Below are 17,354 nucleotides of genomic sequence, written 5' to 3'. Positions count from 1 at the left end.
CCCTTTGGTCAAAGAATTTTTAAATGCTTTTCCTTTTCTGAAAAAATCCCCAGAATTTTGACAATTTAGCCTTAAATAAGAAAAAAATGCAAGGTTCTCTACAGGCTGCAATTTAGCAACTATTTCACATTACTGCAGAGACAACACCAGGGCTATTGCACTCTGGAGGAGCTTTCCCAGCAGAGAATTACCAGCCCTGGAATGACTCCTGTTCATGGAACCTCATCCCCTCTTACCAGCTGTTAATTATGACTAATGAACCTCATGCTGAGTTGGTTCTGTTCTGCACAAGCACAGGGAATCACCTCTGTTTTATTTCAGGAATCATAAGCATTTTTGTCTATGAGAGTAAGTATTCAGTTATACTTTTGAAGGTCTTTCCTGTATTGCAGAGAACTCAGTTCCTGCCAACAAATTTATCATTATCCACACCCTTGTGGAAACAACTCCTATAAAAGGGATTATATGAACATAATTAGTTGGTATCACAAGGATTTCTACATCTTCAGTATAAATGCTGCAATGGCACAATGCAGAAGACCTTTAGGGTGTGAAAAATACAAAAGAATATCCTCCAGATGCAGGGAAGGAGCCACCTTTGCATTCTACATATTTCAGACTAATTAAAACAGATTTCTATCCTTAGTATAGGATGGGATTTCTTAATTCAGTTGGGGAAGGAAGAAAAGTCATCCAACATAAGTAAAATGTGTCAGAGGATTAACTGCACCCTGCCCCTAAAGCCACTTTCATTCCATACATTAATAAATATGATTTCATTGAAGTTGCTGGTAAAATCCTTACTTGCCTGAGTAGCAATGATTTTTAACACTTAGCACCAAAGCATCCATCAGGACAGGAATGTGAGAGGAACAGAACTCTGCTCATGGGATGTGGACATATTTGCTTTGCTCCTAACATTTTTCCTAAGCAACTGAATAAATTCCAACCAAGATACAAAACCTACAGAGCTGGTAACAAATGGAAAATATATGTCCCTGTTTCAGCCAACACATCCCTTACACATGCTCAGAACTGAACCCTGAAAACTCATGTTAGCCCTTTGCTTTCCCAAGAGTGTATTTTTCCAGTGATGAATATAAAATTTGCCTGTAAGAACTTCAAATGTAAATTTTGCTGCTGATAAAAATGTAGAGCTTGTTAGCTATGTGCTCCAGAGCCTGATGAAAAGGGCAGGAAGCTGCAGCTCTGATGTAATTTATAGCCTGAGAGAACCAACCCATGATCACACAGCACACAAGGGCAGAGTGCTCTGCCTCAGAACATGCAATCCATACCTATTGATGCTTGTGGAAAAACAATTCATGAAATATAATAGATGGAACATTCCAAAGAGATCTGTGAACACATGCCTGCTTTGGATTACAGGAAGAAAAAAGTTCATGCATGGAAAATCTAACAGTGTCTATTACCATCATCAGAGATCTCAGTTTTAGATCATCTTCAATCATCATGTTCAAATTGCTTGGAGATACAGAATGGAAAAGTAATAGAAAATAATGAAAATATCAAATATTTGTCTATCTTCTACTGTCAGTCTGTGAGAATCACAGAAAAATCAAATTAAGTTCTCCTCAAGCAATGCAGTACAAACAAAATCAGAGAAGTACTCTTGCCTCAGTTTTAGAATCTCATCTTGTTTTGAAAGCTACATTCCCTGTGGAAATCAGATTTTATGAAGAGTAAATTAGTAAAATTGGGGAGGAAATGAAAAGAGAAAAAAATAAGACAGATTACTTTGCTGAAATACTGGTAGAAGGTCCAGAACACAGGACTGCTTCCAAATAAACTCCTCAGTACCTCCAGAGCTCTGGCAGCTCTCAGTGGGAAGACCAAGGGGCAATACATGCTCAGATTTCTTTGGCCAGCTTTACAGCTTCAAGATCTTGAGGAGCCAAGCATATCCCAAACAAAAGGAAGCAAACTTCTCTTTCTCCATTACTCCCTATTCAGCATTTTTCCCTTCTCCTTCCACCCTTTTCCCTCTTTCAAGTAATTTAATGCTGTGTCAGAGCCACAACCATCCCCTGGCTGTTCCCTTGTCACTCTGCAGCTGTCAAGCACATTAACTAAACTAATGAGACAATCATCAAGAAAATTAGCTTTTACATTTACTATCATGTTAGATCTATCACTGGTAGGTCCTAAAACACCACCAGCACTGTGGCAAAAGCACAATGCAAAGCTCTGGACCCACAGGACAAGTTCTTGCTGACCAGCTCATTCAGCAGGATTCCCAGAAGCTCCCTCCTTTATCCAAAAATGGCTTTGTTTTGCTGATGGAAATTAATCTCACACAAAATGCATAAACCACATCCTGCTGCCTGCCATGCCCTAGAAGTTCTTCTTGTAAAAGCTGTCATCCTGCCCATGGAGAAAGCACTCCCACTCAGCACATCCTCCCAGCCAGGGCAGAAAACTGCTGGGAAGGCCCTGTGGTGTAGGAGAGTTTATTGATGATCTTTTGCACTAATTTAGCATTCATTAGCCTTTCAACTTGGAATCAGGGGACCTCAGATTATCACTGAGCACTGCCTCAGACAATTCCAGAGGTAAATTACTCACACTCATGACTAAATTCCTCCAAGAGGTCAGTCCAACTGTGACAGTGGCTGATCCCATTTCACTGGTCTGGGAGCAGAGGGGACACTGCCACTGACTGATGTGTCTGTCAGTCCTTCTGAAACCATTTCATCATGTCAGCCCTATCAAGTCACCTCATGAGACCCATCAACAGAGCTGGCCCTCACTGGCCTTGAAGAAAAGCTTAAGTCAAGTAAAAATGAGTCTCCAAGGGAAAATAAAGTTCTTCAATACCACTTTAATCAGCAGTGTGTTACTACTCTGAAAAATGAGAGCATTTGTAAACCCCCCATGCAAGAATGACTTGTGGGAGGAAGAGGTGACTAAGGAATTAAACTATCCAGTGGAGAGCAAATTGTGGTTTGTTGGCTCCACTGGGAACAAAAGGTCTGTGGCTGGCTGCCCGAGCTGCAAGAGGACATGATTTGCAGTCGGTATTTCCATGAAAGCTGTTATGTGATTCATTAGCTTTGCTGGCCCTTCTCTCCTCCCTCCCTTCCCCCCACACCATCATCAAACTCATCTGGTCTCTTGAGCTCTTGCTTGGCAGAAATGGTGCTCTGACATCCAACAGAGTTAAAATGAACGGCTCCCATGTTTGGGAGAAAAAAGAGGGAGACTAAAGAGAGCACCCAGGAAAGATCTGCCTACACACCCTGAAAACAAAGAACAGAAATGACAAGAGCATGTATTTCTACAAAAGCATTTATCTTGAAAGTCTCCTATGTTTTACACTGAAAAATCCCTTCCTCAAACTCAAATGAAGCCAGCCCTGGGCCAGGACAAAACAGACATAAGAAAACAGCTCAATACTGACTCAGTGCACGCACTGACACTTGATAGTCTCATCCAAGCCATGTAAGCATGTTTTACAAATAAACACAATCCCAAAAAAAGCCTAACCCTTGGATAACCCCACCCGTCACCTTGTTCCAACAAGAGAAGTTAACATTTCCCATTCAAGAGATTCTTTCAGGAAAGTTTTTGTGGGTATTGAGTCATTTTTTTCTACCTCTTCCCAAAGATATTCATCATCCATCACCTGCAGATGTTTAGAGGATAAACAACCCCCCCATCACCGTGTCAACCAGTGTCAAAGAACATCAGTGCTCCTGTTCAGAAATAACAGGAGGCCTCCCTGTTTCCAAGGCAAACTGTGTTTGAAAGGCTTTCTCCCAATAAATACTGTGCACTGGATAATTCTGGATTCTTCCATACAGCTCCCAGGAAATGTTCCAGCTATTCCACAGGTGCTCTGGCCTCTGTTTGTATACACTGTTTCCTTGAGCTTGGGTAGCCAGTTTCAAAAGCAGAAACCTAATTCTGCTGACAAACTGCTGCAATATTCACTCGCCTTTCACATAATTATCTGTACTATTTTATAGGAGTTTTTACTCTAAAACCTCCACTGGTTTTAAAAATATGAATATTCAGAGCACTGGGGAAACCAATGAGTTGCAAGGAGCAGAGTTTTGGCAAAGAAGTGATGCAAACTTGGGTCACACACCACAAAGTTCTCACAAACGATTGTAAAAGCTGTTTAAAGTAAGCTTTAAATTAGAAGCTAGGAAAAGCCTATAGAATTTAATGTTATTACAAGCAATCCTCTCAAATCCTTGTTAGACACTCTTATGAAGATGGAGATTAATTTGAGATGATACTGGGCTGTTAGAGTCTTGTCTTCTGTTCAAAACATTCCCTTTAGACACCAGCAGTGGATTCCTTTCCTGTCTTCGCCTCACCACAGTCCCTTGCTCAGTCAGTCCCAGTTCTTTGATTTTCCTGTATTAATGTGTTAACCTTCAACTCCTCAGCTTGGAGGCAATAATTTCCTTCCTGTTCCTGGACAGCACTGAGCAGCCCACCCAGAATTTACACTTAATAGGAAAACCTATTAAAGTACATAATACTCTTGTAAATGTGTGAAAATCAGTATTTTACTTGAAATGATAACCTATATCATAACAGTATCAGATTTTTAAAGGCTTCAGTGCCCACTGACACCAAGAGGAGGAACAAAGATGCCCCCAGATGGTAAGTTTGGGGTGAAAGACTTAGAGATGAGCCATAAAATGTCCATAAAGTTTCCCAAGAAGGTAGACAAGGTAACCCTGAATGTCATGCTCAGGGAACAGTCAAATGGGATGTCTGTCACTAAAGCTGGCTCATGAGTTAGATCAATAAAGAAACCCATTCCTGGGGTTTAGTCTGGTTATTCCAAACACAAGCTTACAAGTACCACAGTTGTTCAAGATGTTGGTGCTCCTGAATGAGAGCTGAATTAAGTTCACTCAAGCAGAAACAGAACTCAGAGATACCACGAGTATCACACTCTGATGTGAGAAGCAGGTTTTTGCATCCAGCTGTCAAAAACACAAACTCTGAGCTCCAAAGCCAGAGATCTGACACACAATAAGGACTATGTTGTCAGATTTTTTTCTTTTTGTCAGCAGGAATGTTCCTGACTCTTTTTCATGGTTAAACATTGAGCTTTGAACACATAGTTCAATACAAAACACTGGGTTTCAATCCTACTCATACCTTATGAACAGTGAGGACTCTCAAACAAGATCTAGTACAGCCTACACTTAAAAACTGAGAATAGTTTAAAAACTGCTTAGGTGCAACACAAGTATAACTCTTTCCTCTAAAAAAATAAATCAAGAGAAAACAAAGGATGAAAGAGATTTTTCAAACCCACAAGGGCTCTGCACACTCATTTATCATCTGTGTTAACAGCAATAAGCTGTTCAAAATGGCCCTGCAAAATCAGAGTCCGTTTGCTGCAACTGATCAGAAGTCAGCAGTGTGTCTCCTCGGGCCATTATCCAGCTCTCCCTTAGTTTATTATCAGTACAACCCCTTCTAAATGACACTTTTAGCTCCAGCAAAACTTCACCGGCTGGCAGCGGCCAGCGGATTTCAGGGGCTGGGGATGTAGGCAGCCACATTCTCCAGCCTAAAGTTTAACTTTCCCTTAGGGCAGCATTTCTTCTGGTGACTGGATACTGGCAGCTTTTGTGTTCTTCGTTAGCCCGGTGATTAACATAGTGCTAGAGAGTTCTCACTACACCTCGCTGCTGTTCCAGCACTCGCTGGCAGATCTGTTGGGAGCTCCCCGAGCAGCAATGCAGCCCTGGCTAACAATTCCAGAGATCAGGTACATTTGTATTTGCTCTTAGAACAATACCTACATATCGACCCGAAGTCATAGAAACCCCTGCTCAAGCAATAACAACTTTAATGGGATTTTGTGAATGAAATTCCCATGGCAACAGCAAGAAACAGAGTGCCAGGAAATACAACTGATTGTGATTTTACGTGTGTTAGAGGGTTCTAAATTCGGAAAGAAACTGAGAAATAGGCAGCAGAAAATAGTGGACCTACGGGTTTCCCCCCTCGCCCAGCATTTGAAAAACAAGCAAAATAAACCAGAAGGCAAGCGAAGCAGCTCTACGGCATCAGGAACAAATTAGCAGCAGTGCTGGTGTACGGTGCAGACATTTGGCACACGGGGAATGCGATCTACCTGATACCAGCTCTCAGCTTTCTATGAAATCTGCTCCTGATTAACATGCAGAGCACTACACTTCTGAAAGGACAATGGTGGGAGACCTTCCACAAAGGCATCATTTTAAATTCTAAGGCCTGGAAAATTTCAGGCCTCAGGCCACGAACAATGGTGAAGGCTAACACAGCCAAGCTGCAGATCCTGACAAGTTCTATGCACATCACTACATCGGCTTTGTAACTTTTTAGTTGCATCATACAGACCATGCCAAGAAAAAGAAAAAAATCTGTCAGCGAACAGGGTCCCACCCTTGCAGACATTCTGCTCCAAAGGATTCCTTTCAGAAGAGCTCCCGTGAGGACGGTGCTGTGATCTCAGGTACGGAACGCCAATAAAGCTCATTTACAAGGCAAACAGCAGCAGTGTCCCCGGCAGGCTGGAAGCCACCAGCGTTCGCTGTGACAACAGCCCCGAGCCTCAGCTCCCGAGAACAAAACGCCATCCCCGCGGTGCCGCCGCCCCGCCGCCCGCACACACCTTGCTCGTGCTCCTCCGCCCTGCCCGGCTGGTTCCCCATCTCCTCCGGCCGCCCGGCTCCTCCCGAGCCCCCTCAGGCCGCCGGAGCCCCGCTCATGCCCGGTGGGGGCGCGGAGCCGCCTCTGGCCGTGCCCGGCTCAGGCAGCCCCGGCGGGGAGCGGCAGGCAGCGCGTCCCGAGCTGCTGCTGCTGGCGGCCGAGCCGCGCTGCGGCCCCCGCCGAGGCGGCTGCGGCGCCGCCTCCTCCCTCAGCCAGCCCCGCTCCCGGCCCGGCTGGGCGGCAGCGAGCGGGGCAGCGCCGGGGACACCCAGCGGCCGCCGCGGGAGCTGCAGCTCCGGCCGGGCCGCGGGCTCCGCGAGGGAGCGGTGCCCCCCCGGCACCGCCTCGATGCCCCCCCGGCACCGCCTCGATGCCCCCCCGGCACCGCCTCGATGCCCCCCCGGCACCGCCTGGAGCGGAGCCTCCCTGCCCTGGAACAGCCGTGGCGGACAGCGGGAAGAGCGGAGAGCCCGTTCCGGGCGGTACAGCACGGTGTTTCCAAGCTAAACGTGGCTGGGGGCGAAGGAGGGCAGAGGGACCCTCAGCAGAGACGTGAGGAGCCAAATGTCTCCAAAGCAAAGGCAACATTAATTTTTAGGCAGTTCCACCATGCTTAGCAGGGAGCAAACAGACCCTGCCCACAGATCTAGCTACACTGCTGAGCACAGCACTGACATGTCTGGGCAAGGGCAGCTCCAAACTGTCATAAAATGAGGGGACCCAATTTCAGAGATGCTCAGTGTCTCGTGAAAACAGAGATACCCAAGGGATGCTGAAATGGAAACCGGACTCCTCTGAAAACCTGACCGTGATTGTGAGCATGAGCCCTTTCTGACAAGTCCCATCCATCAGATCTGTTCTGATATCCTCTGGGGCTATTCCTGGGTCAGCTGAGCACCCCCAGCTGCTCTCAGCCTCCACTGGTGCTGAGAACAGCACAGCAGGCTCACATCCCTATTATATTAAACAATATACAGCATTCAATGGGTACCATTGAAATCTATTCCTCTTTATTGAGGTAGGGATGTGGTATTTTATTCCTAAAAGTCTATTACAGTGATTTCCAAATTTCCCCTTGTGCCAATAAAACAACAATCAAACCTGACAGCCACTAGCACATCTAGACCTGCAGCCACAAACTGGAGCAGATTTCACACCATATCTCTATCATCAATATTTTTGCCTGTGACTGGCACTGCAAGAGCAGCTGCATAGGACAGGCCTACCCAGAGGCTCACCAACAGCACATCTTTCCAAAAATCAAGATGCTCCACACTGATGGAGCCCTGATGTACATGGGAAACAAGGATACTGAATGACTCCAGTGATCAGTTTCCATTATGTGGATAATTAACAGAATTCTCTTGAGTCTTGGTTTCAACAAGAGGGTTAAAAACAAATTCAGAAATAATAAACTAGTGTGTCTCCTAGGCTCAAAACAGCCTGAAAATAAAACATGGAGAATTAATCTATCTAGTTGTGAATCCATCACTTCAGATAAAGTATCTGGAGACCATTCAATATGATAGAAGCAGAATTTTGCTAATATTTCAGTACAATAGGATGAGTTCATTGTCAGTCTTCAGCTTTCTATTGTTCTTCCTCTGACACTTTATAGATGAAGTGAAAAGTTTTCATACAGCTGTCTATATCTGGATGACATTAAACAACTCCTGTCTACTTCTGTCTCATGACATGTCAAACACAAAACGCTTTGTTTAATGAATAAGCCATCAAAAAGGAATCAGTGACAGTACATTCTTTTTCTAAAAGTCATCTTATGATCTCTTAAGTCTTGTATCTTACTGTGGTGGGTACTCAGCCTGCCCTTTCCAAGGTACAGATGCAAACTTCCTCCAACTGCTGTTGAAATGTATCTCCCACAGAGATTTTCTTCCACTATGGACTAAAGAATGACTTCTGCTTTTATTCAACAGGACTCACCTGAAGGGCTGCATGAGCTGTGAGAGCCTGTTGGGCTGATGATCCCTGAAGCTGAGCATTTATTACTTCATCACCTGCTTTCTATTTCTGTAATCACAAAAGGGAATAGTGTAACAAGGTCCCAGTGCAGCGTTGGTGCAAGCCTGGAGCAATTATAAAATGTAATCACTGACTCAGAGCACACACACCTGAAATCTGAGCACTGTAGGAGAGTCAGGACTGGAAGAACCAATCTGTTACTTTTGACAGTGGCACGAAATGTAAGTCAGAACATTCTAACACCATGATAGGGAGAATGATGTCAGGCCAAAGACTTCTAGCCCAGTCCAAAATGAAAGGTAAAGCACAAATTTTTAAATACGGCTACAGCCTGAGCAGATAAGAGTAGATTGAGTAGATAAGAGATTACTGCTTATGGAGCTTGCAGCTCAAGCTGAGGAAAAAGGAGTAACAGCAAGGATGAGATGGGGACCAGGTAACAAATCACAACAGATGCATGGCTCAATCTTTAGGCAACTGTTTGTTATCTGAACATTGACATTACTTTCCCTTCCTCTTCAGCAATAAAGGTACAAAAACAAATGAATGCATTTCAACTCTACAAAGCAGATTAGCTGGTCTCTTCCTAAGCATGAAGATTGACTCATCCCCTTGCTCTTTGTTGAACTGCCAATAAAACTTCACAAACACTCCTTTCCTATATAGTGAGAATGGGAATTAATTATTGAAGGTGTGAGGTACATAATTCTTTCAACTCCCTAGTCAAATGACAGGACTTGCTTGCCAAGCATAACTTTCTTGGCATCCTATTCATAACACAGCAAATGAATGAGTGGAATTTCTGTTCAAATTGTAATCCATGCTCACGAGAACGAGTGTGAAGATGCCACCAAATCTCAGATTTGCGGTGGCCAGGCAGCTGACAGTCTCTCCAGAAGGCTGAGGCCTAAAGAAGTTACAGATACTGATGCTGGACTAAACTGAATGGGCCCTAAGTGTGGACATCATGAACACCAGAGTTCACACTGTCACACTCCTCTTCCATGAATGCCGAAGATTTTATGAGCACCAAGTACATAGGTAGCAGGGAAAATAAATCTTCAGAATCTGTGCATCATTCCCAGTAGTGGACCTCAAAGGATTAGGAATATAACATCTAGAGCTGAATCCCAGATGAACAAAAGCTTTTTTTAACCATGCTAGAAACAAATTTTTTGTAATGAAGATACTTGGTGAGGTCACAGTTCATGTCATAGAAGCACAGCCTTCCAGGAACACATCTGAGATGGAGCTGTCAATTCCTCCCCTCTTGTTCTACAATATTAAAATCTAATGTAAGCCAAAAGCTGCAGAAAAAAAAAAAAAAAGTGGAAAAAAATACTACAAGGAATGCCAAGCCCTCTCCTGATCTGCATACTTGTCAGACCAGGCCAGCTTTGCGTTCCTTTCCTTCTCCCTCCCATTCTTTAAGTGCAAACACAATGGCCCTGTGCCAAGGCATTCTGGCTGCAATAGATTTAGGCCCAGAGAATTTGTGTTAAGGATCATTTCTTTTCAAACCAGCTGAAGGAAAGCTGATAATTAACCCAGGGCAGGTAGTCAGAGCAGGGTTGTGTTGACTTTGCTGAACAACTTCAGTAAAGAAGCCTGAAAAGAAATGAAAAGAAGCTGGGAGATCCTAGATTTGTGCTATTCCTGGAGCATCCAGGCATGCTCCCCTCTCTGTTTAGGTGTCCCGAGGAGAGGAAGGCTTTTGGGATCACCACAGTTCCCTTACAGCTGTAATGAATCCTCCCTGTACATGTTGCCCTGAGCCAATTAACTGTCAACAATTTAATGGGTTAAGTCATTGCAGCCTTCAAGACCCAGCATTTCAGTATCCCTACCACACACTGAATCCTCTGAACTGGCTCAGCTCCCAGAGGGGCTCACGTGTGCCAACAAAGTCATTCTCAGGGGAACAGCCAGAGAAAAGGGTCTCTTTCACAGGTGGTTTTAACAAGAGGCTGAATGCAGAATCTCAGAATGTGTTAACAGAGATTCAGCACAGGAAATGTAAATTCTGCAGTAGATTAGGACAGCAAGAAAGCTTGAAAAAGGTACATTCTGCAGACAGTCTTGTCAGCAGAAGTTAATTCCTACTTGTTTAATAATGCAAGATGACTGCAGCCAGCCTGTGAATGCCTCTCAAAAAGCCTGTTATTCATAACAGGATCAGGTATCAGAAATCCTACCAGACAGCCTCTAAATGCATTGGTCTCACTACACTGCCAGTTATCAAAGAGGAAAAAGATGCCTGGAGAACAGTCATGTGAAGCAGCCCCCATTCCCAGCCATTCCAGGATGCACAACTGCCCATGGCTTACAGAGGTTGAAAGAGCAAAGCTTCAAAGAACGTGAAAAACAACACGGCAATAAATATAATACAAGAATATTTTCAGCAAAGGCATCAGCAATCAACAACTGTTATTTGCAGGCTGTGCCAAGAAAAAAAATCCTTGTAAGAAGCAGTAAGAGAAACTTGACAAGTAGCAGCCATAACCTAAATCTGGAATGCCAAATTTGATCTACTTCAAATCTTGAGCTTTCCCTTCAGAGGACAGTGGGTGAAATCTTCTAAACTGGTGCTGAAACTCAGTCTGACTACTTGACACCTGGGGAAATCACACACAGAGGAAACATTTTGCTAAGGAATGCCAGGAAGGTTCAGGTTCATGGTTGTAGCAATATGTTAAACATCCTTGCAGATATTTATAGATATGTGTAGATGTCAATATGCATATCCAGCTGCATGTAGAGCTCTGGATGTAAATGCAGACACATTTCCACTGCTTTGCACGCTAAATTCCTGCAGCACTTCTTGCCAATTGGAATGACAGCCTGACAAAGCAATATCTTGAGTCCTCCCCTCCTTTTCATACCACTTTTGGAGCTAGAATCTCTTTGTAGGAAAGAATAATTATGCAAGAGCTGTGCCTTGTACCTGGGAGGGGGAGTAAAATGCAAGTGGCTTTCCAGATGAGGTTTTGAAGCATATTTAGAGCTCCTGGGAAAGCCCAGATGAGCTCAGCCCCTTGGTTGCAGTGGAGCCTGGTGGAACAGAACATACCGATCTCATTAGTGTCCCTCACACTTGGCACCATCGTTCACAAGGAAAACGAGACAGTAACGAGCCTGAATGCAAAGTGCAGCAACCTCTCCCAAACCTATAGCAGTGCTTTGATGTGGCAGATCACAAAAAGCAGGCGCTGTCAAAAGCTGATGTATGGCAGAGTAAAAGGGCCCCAAGGTCAGAGAGCTGTCCTTCAATAGAAATCACTTTCCTTTTTCCTGTCCTAATTGGGGTGCATTAGCATCTTATGAACTGCTATATTGTCAGTTAGTTTTTTTTTTCACAAGGATTTTTTTCTTTTTTAAAGAAAGCTTTTATTTAAAAGATACTTCCTTGAATTTTCTGACCATGGAGGGAAAGCTTCTGGTCTGGATTAGCTTCACATTAACCTAAATTTTTACCCCACATCACAGAGTGGTAAACAGCAAGCAGAGAAGTTGCCTGAGAGAAGACAATAAACTTGATAGAGTCCCTATATTACTATCAAATAGCAAGCTGAAAATGACAATTCTATGAACAAGCAGAAGCTCTGAGAATCTGTAGCATGGCACATTTTCAATTTTGCTGGGAAAGAAGCATATCTAATGAGTGCTATGTGCAATAAAACCACACACCAGCCTCCCCTCTGGGATCAGCCACAGGTGAACAAGTCTCACCAGTGACATTCAAGCTTTCCCAGCACTAACACCAGAGCTGCCAGGGACCAGTTGGCCTCATTTAGTTAAAGCCTTTCTTTTCTGAATACCAGCACTATCTACACAGAAAAGCTGCAAGCAGCTGTTTCAGAGAGAAATCAAGACTTTTGTTTTCACATAAACTACATGAAAAAACAGTGATGGACAAATGGAGTCATGGTATGTGCTCTACCAGCACTAGGAAGGAATTGAAGATACACAGGTATCATATTTAGTCACTGGGACATTAACTCTGATTATTGGGCAGGAATGTGAATGACAAATCACAGAAAAACTCATCAAAACAGAGCCCCTCCTTTCTGGAGCTGAAGATTGTTCAACCCAAACTGTGCCACAACAGACTATGAGCCTCAGGCCCTTCTATAGTTTTCCCTGATTATGCCAAATCTCTTGGTATTTTTGTTTCCCTATTTCATTTGCTGGGTTTATTACAACGGCCTGTGTTGCAGAGCAGCTTCATTTCCAATGCTGGCAATGTTCCATTCTGGGATTAGCAGCTTTTGTCCAGGTAACCTGCAGAGTTCAGAGCCTCGACACAAGATGCTGAGGAGATAATTGAAACTCTTAATGTCTTTGAGCTTCCCTCCTCTATGCTCCTGGATTGGCACCATCTCCAGCCTTGGATGTGGATCAACTCAGCAGGAACACACAGAAAGCAACAGGTATTTTGTTATTTTGGCTGAAAATTCAGGCCAAGTATTGACTTTCCCATTTTATGCATAATAATAAATGGTAATTTCTGATGGAGCAGGGGGTGACACAGCAGGCCACCCCTCACAGTCCTGCTGGCATCTTGGCTTCTCCCAGCCCCCAAAGATATGGTACCTGTCTCCTGCTCTAGCCTTTAGAGAGAACTTGTCAGTAAAATAACCAGAATTTCTGTAAATGCTAAGGTAGGTGATAATAACATTGTTATTGACAAGTTCCTATTGTTTCTGAGGCAAATCATGTCTGAAGAGATTTAGCCCTTATTTAGCTATAAAAAATAAGCTGATGAAGCAGCCTGAGAAAAAGTACAGCTATCTCTTAATTACATTTCAGGGATAACTGATACCTCATATTGGAGCTGGCAGCACTTGATATAAAAATCAATATATTTGTGAGAAATGGGAAGGGCTGAAATAGTCTCAATGCTTTTGGATGATGTGTGACTGGACTGTGCCATGCCCACATCCTGGCTGTGTCCAGACTCTTTTTGGTTCCTGTCCAACCTGACAGATAATAGCAGCTGCCACTGAAATCACATCAAAGCAGCACAGGAACATGATTAAACCAGACAGCCCCCAGGCAAGTTCTCAGAAAGTGCTTGAACTGAGAGTTTGTATGGACTGAATGACAGAACTCAGAGCAAGGATTTGGAATGACTTCCAGGCTCCATTGAGAAAGTAATTTCATCTGCCTGAACCTCAAATTTTCTATTTGCATACCAGTCCTGCCACGCAATGCTCTTCCTGAGAGGTGTGTGATCACATAAGAAGCTTTGAAATTCTCTGTGAAATTGCTTTTTAAAGGTTATTTGGCTTGCAGACCTCAAAGGAGCAGAATCTGAAGTCACTGATTTCCTACAATCCTGAACCTTAGGGGAAGAGAGTCCTAGATTCTCATGAATATACAAACTTTTCTATTAATATATTTTACAATCATTTCTTTGCTATATGGCTTCAAAGACTGGATGGCTTTATAAATACATGCATTAAAATCAATGTATTCCAAGATTAGTGAACTCTTGCTCATGTTTTACAATTTCCCAGCCCTTTTTCATCTACTGAGACATTAAAAACAATGCCAGAGTTCTGTAAGCTTGGTTTTAACAAACCCAAACAGCCCCTTCAGGACAGCACATGAGAAGACATCACACTGTGGATAAGGAAGCTGAATACAAGACATTTATTTTTTCCCTGTGCATCATTTCCCACTGCCTGGGATTTCAAAACTGCCAAGGAGTTACAAAACCAAACAGCACAGCTCAGAACTTCCAGCCAGAATCAGTCTCCAGCTCCATTTGCTCAACTCCACTTGCCAAGCATGGATACATGGGCTTGGCCTCATCCCTCTTTAAGTTGTTTATGATTTACTGTGTCAGCTCCCAGCAGGGCAGGCAGGGGTAGTTCCATCAATAAAAGCCTGGAATAAATAACTGAGACTCCACCAAGGGCAGCATAGAAACAACCCTATTTAAACAACCAATCTTTGAGGGCAATTATTTATTATCTGCAGCATTTGGAACATGTCTTACTGCTCAAGGTCAACACAGAAATGGTGGACAGACACACCCAAAGAGGAAAGAAACCTAAGCTTTTGTATTTCTATACCTTTTTCCCTTTAAATTCTCTCACACAGGACTATTATACATACTGTGTACCGTCAGAGTGTGGCTGGAGCTAATAGAATATCATTTCAGTAAAATACTCCAACCACTCACTTGAGTAACAGACAAAAAAAGCCCAAACAAGGGGGAGAGATAATGCCTGCAGTCAAGACATTAAAGGAAAACACAGAACAGATGAAGGCCATCAAAGAAACAAAAGAAAGTGACTTTGGAATAAATTTCTAGATTTACACATTTGGCTATGTACACAAACATCTGCATTTCCCAGCTACTGGAACCTTCTCACTTGGATTAGCTCCACAGTCAGCTTCTATCTTGATCAGAATCAGACTCTTTGGGATGCCTTTGCAATAAAATACAGCAGCTGAAAACGTTCTCTCCTTTCCTACTTCTGTTCCCCAGAACATGCTGTGCCCTCTGTCATGCTCACTGTTAGTTCTCTTAGCAACAATGCACCGTTTTAGTGGGACTGTTTGTATTTTCTTTTCCAGTGTGACAAAGCATTCAGCTCTGTAACCTTGCTCAATAAGATCAAGCACCTTCCAGTGGCCCTGACAATGACATCTTCTCAGCATACAGCTGGATTTTCAAACATCCTTTTGGATTATGGAACCACTGTAAAAACAGACATGCAAGACACTGTATACACACTTAAAACAGTCCCTGTAAGAGCTGGGATGGCTCTCTCTAGGTTAAAAACCATTTTAGAGGGGTAACACATACATTCTTAGCCTTTATCTCTTTTTATCACTTGTTCTCTTTTCATTCAGCATTAATATGCCCATTCATGCTTCTACAAATGCAGATGCAAAGCAATATATGAGGTTATATCCAATGATGTGATTTAAAGTGGCAAAGCAATACCCAGATGTAACTTGACCTCCATAAACCATTTCAGCCTTTGTATTTAAAGTAGTCCTCATCATAAATCTCCCTCCTCCAATCCCAGTTATTATAGCTGCATGCAGAAGAGGGCTCTCTATTCCATGCTTGTGTTTTGGTGTCTGACAGACGTATTCCATTCTGGACTCCCTGCAGTGCTGTTTCCCTGGCTGCATTCCCAGGATCCTGTGCTGCATCATCTGTACAGGTTTTCATCTCCCTGCCTGGCTCCTCCCAAGCATCATGCCTCTTTATTGGCTTGTGAATCCCAAATTCCTTTGGATACAGCTAGTCACTATTAAATTTGAGGATTTACACGCTGATTAACAGCAAAATTGGATCTGTCCTTGGGTTCCTATGAAACATTTGTGCTGTTACAAGGCACATCATTTTCTTCCAAGGGTATATAAAGGTTTTTATATTTCATTTTTTTAAAAACAGAAATCTCTCTCTGGTTAGTAACATTGTTCTGTCACACAGTCAAAACCTGCAGAGGCTGTGACAAATAGGGAGGTCATGGTCAAATTTAATAAGAGCTCACATTCCCTTGGAAATGCCACCAAGGAGCAGACAACAGCAAGTATTTGCTGAGCTCCTGGGGGAAAGCAGAGCGTTTGCAACGAAGCCCTTGGTATGCAGATGGTGTCGCTGCCTTTCGAAACAGGCTTAGGTTTGAAACCTATGGGAACAAGCGGTGGGGCTGAGGCTGCTGGGGAGAGCGTGCCCCGGGCTAGCTCAGGAGCAGCACAGGCTGCACAGAGGATGCCCAGGGCTGCTCTTTGTTCTCACAGCTCTGCCGTGTCCCAGGAGCAGCAGGGAAGCAGCTCTGCTCACTCAGTAGAGAGAGAAGAGAGATTGCTATTGATAAATGGGGAAAACTTCAGACAGCGATGCAGTCCTGCTCTGGAGCCGGGGGCTGGGGCCATCCTGCCCCGGAGCCGCGGGGCACCGGCGCCACCGCCCGGCTGCTGGGGCTGCCCCGGCTCCTAAACCCACCCAGTGCATCCCTTTTCACCTCCTGTCCCTGGCGCGGGGGATGCAGGATGCAAAGCACAGAGTCCTGTGACTGCCACACGGCTGTGCTGCAAGGGGGACAGGGGACACTGCTGGGACCTTGTCACTCACAGCACGGCTCACAGCATCTTGGTGCCTACCTGTGCTGGGCTTCAGCCGACTCTCAGCGAGCTCTGAGATGGCTCCTGCTGTGATTGTCTTCTTCAGCCTGGAGACTCCCGAAGCTGCTGCTGGGCCAGCTTTGCTGAGCATGTCCTCGCTGCTTGCCCGCTTCAGCTGTGGCACAGAGGGGGAACAGGTCAGGACCCTGAATATTCCCCTCAGTTAGTTCAAAATGCAAGATTCTTTGGGAGAAAAATTAACATTTCCATAAAGTAACCCCACGGGAATATTGCCTTGATAACTGGAGTACATAATTTTTGTATTTGCATTCCATTCTAGGTTTTTGTGAAGTGGGTTAAGGGATAAAGCACTGTTCCAACAATGAAGAATAAAAATGGGAAAGACTGTTCAAAAAGGCAAATAATTAAAAGGCGAGGAGAAAACAGTTTAGAGGAGTGGTCCACTGGCAACTTTTTGGGAGGGAATCTCTGGTCACACAAGTCCACTCGAAGTACCTACTCAAGAAACCCATGGAACACAAGCACAAGGTGAGATTCAAAAAGAAACACTGAAAGGATCTTGCTTC

General features: G+C 44.0%; 1 protein-coding gene across 4 annotated transcripts in view; it reads right to left on the bottom strand.

The window, feature by feature from the left end:
• The window catches only part of SPECC1 (sperm antigen with calponin homology and coiled-coil domains 1), an 85,095-nt gene that overhangs the window by 45,830 nt on the left and 21,911 nt on the right, over window positions 1–17,354 (bottom strand). For 2 of the 4 annotated variants that reach the window (XM_066563769.1, XM_066563772.1), the window contains exon 3: window positions 16,807–16,942. In XM_066563769.1, coding sequence (XP_066419866.1) covers window positions 16,807–16,942 — 136 coding nt within the window. Of the gene's footprint in view, window positions 1–6,652; window positions 6,808–16,806; window positions 16,943–17,354 lie in introns of those variants that run through there. The other 2 variants (XM_066563770.1, XM_066563771.1) reach the window with 1 other exon arrangement.

The sequence above is a fragment of the Molothrus aeneus genome, chromosome 20, assembly GCF_037042795.1.
Source record: "Molothrus aeneus isolate 106 chromosome 20, BPBGC_Maene_1.0, whole genome shotgun sequence".
Classification (NCBI taxonomy): Eukaryota; Metazoa; Chordata; class Aves; order Passeriformes; family Icteridae; genus Molothrus; species Molothrus aeneus.
The sequence above is the reverse complement of the archived record's forward strand: the minus strand, read 5'-3'. Positions and strand labels throughout refer to the sequence as shown.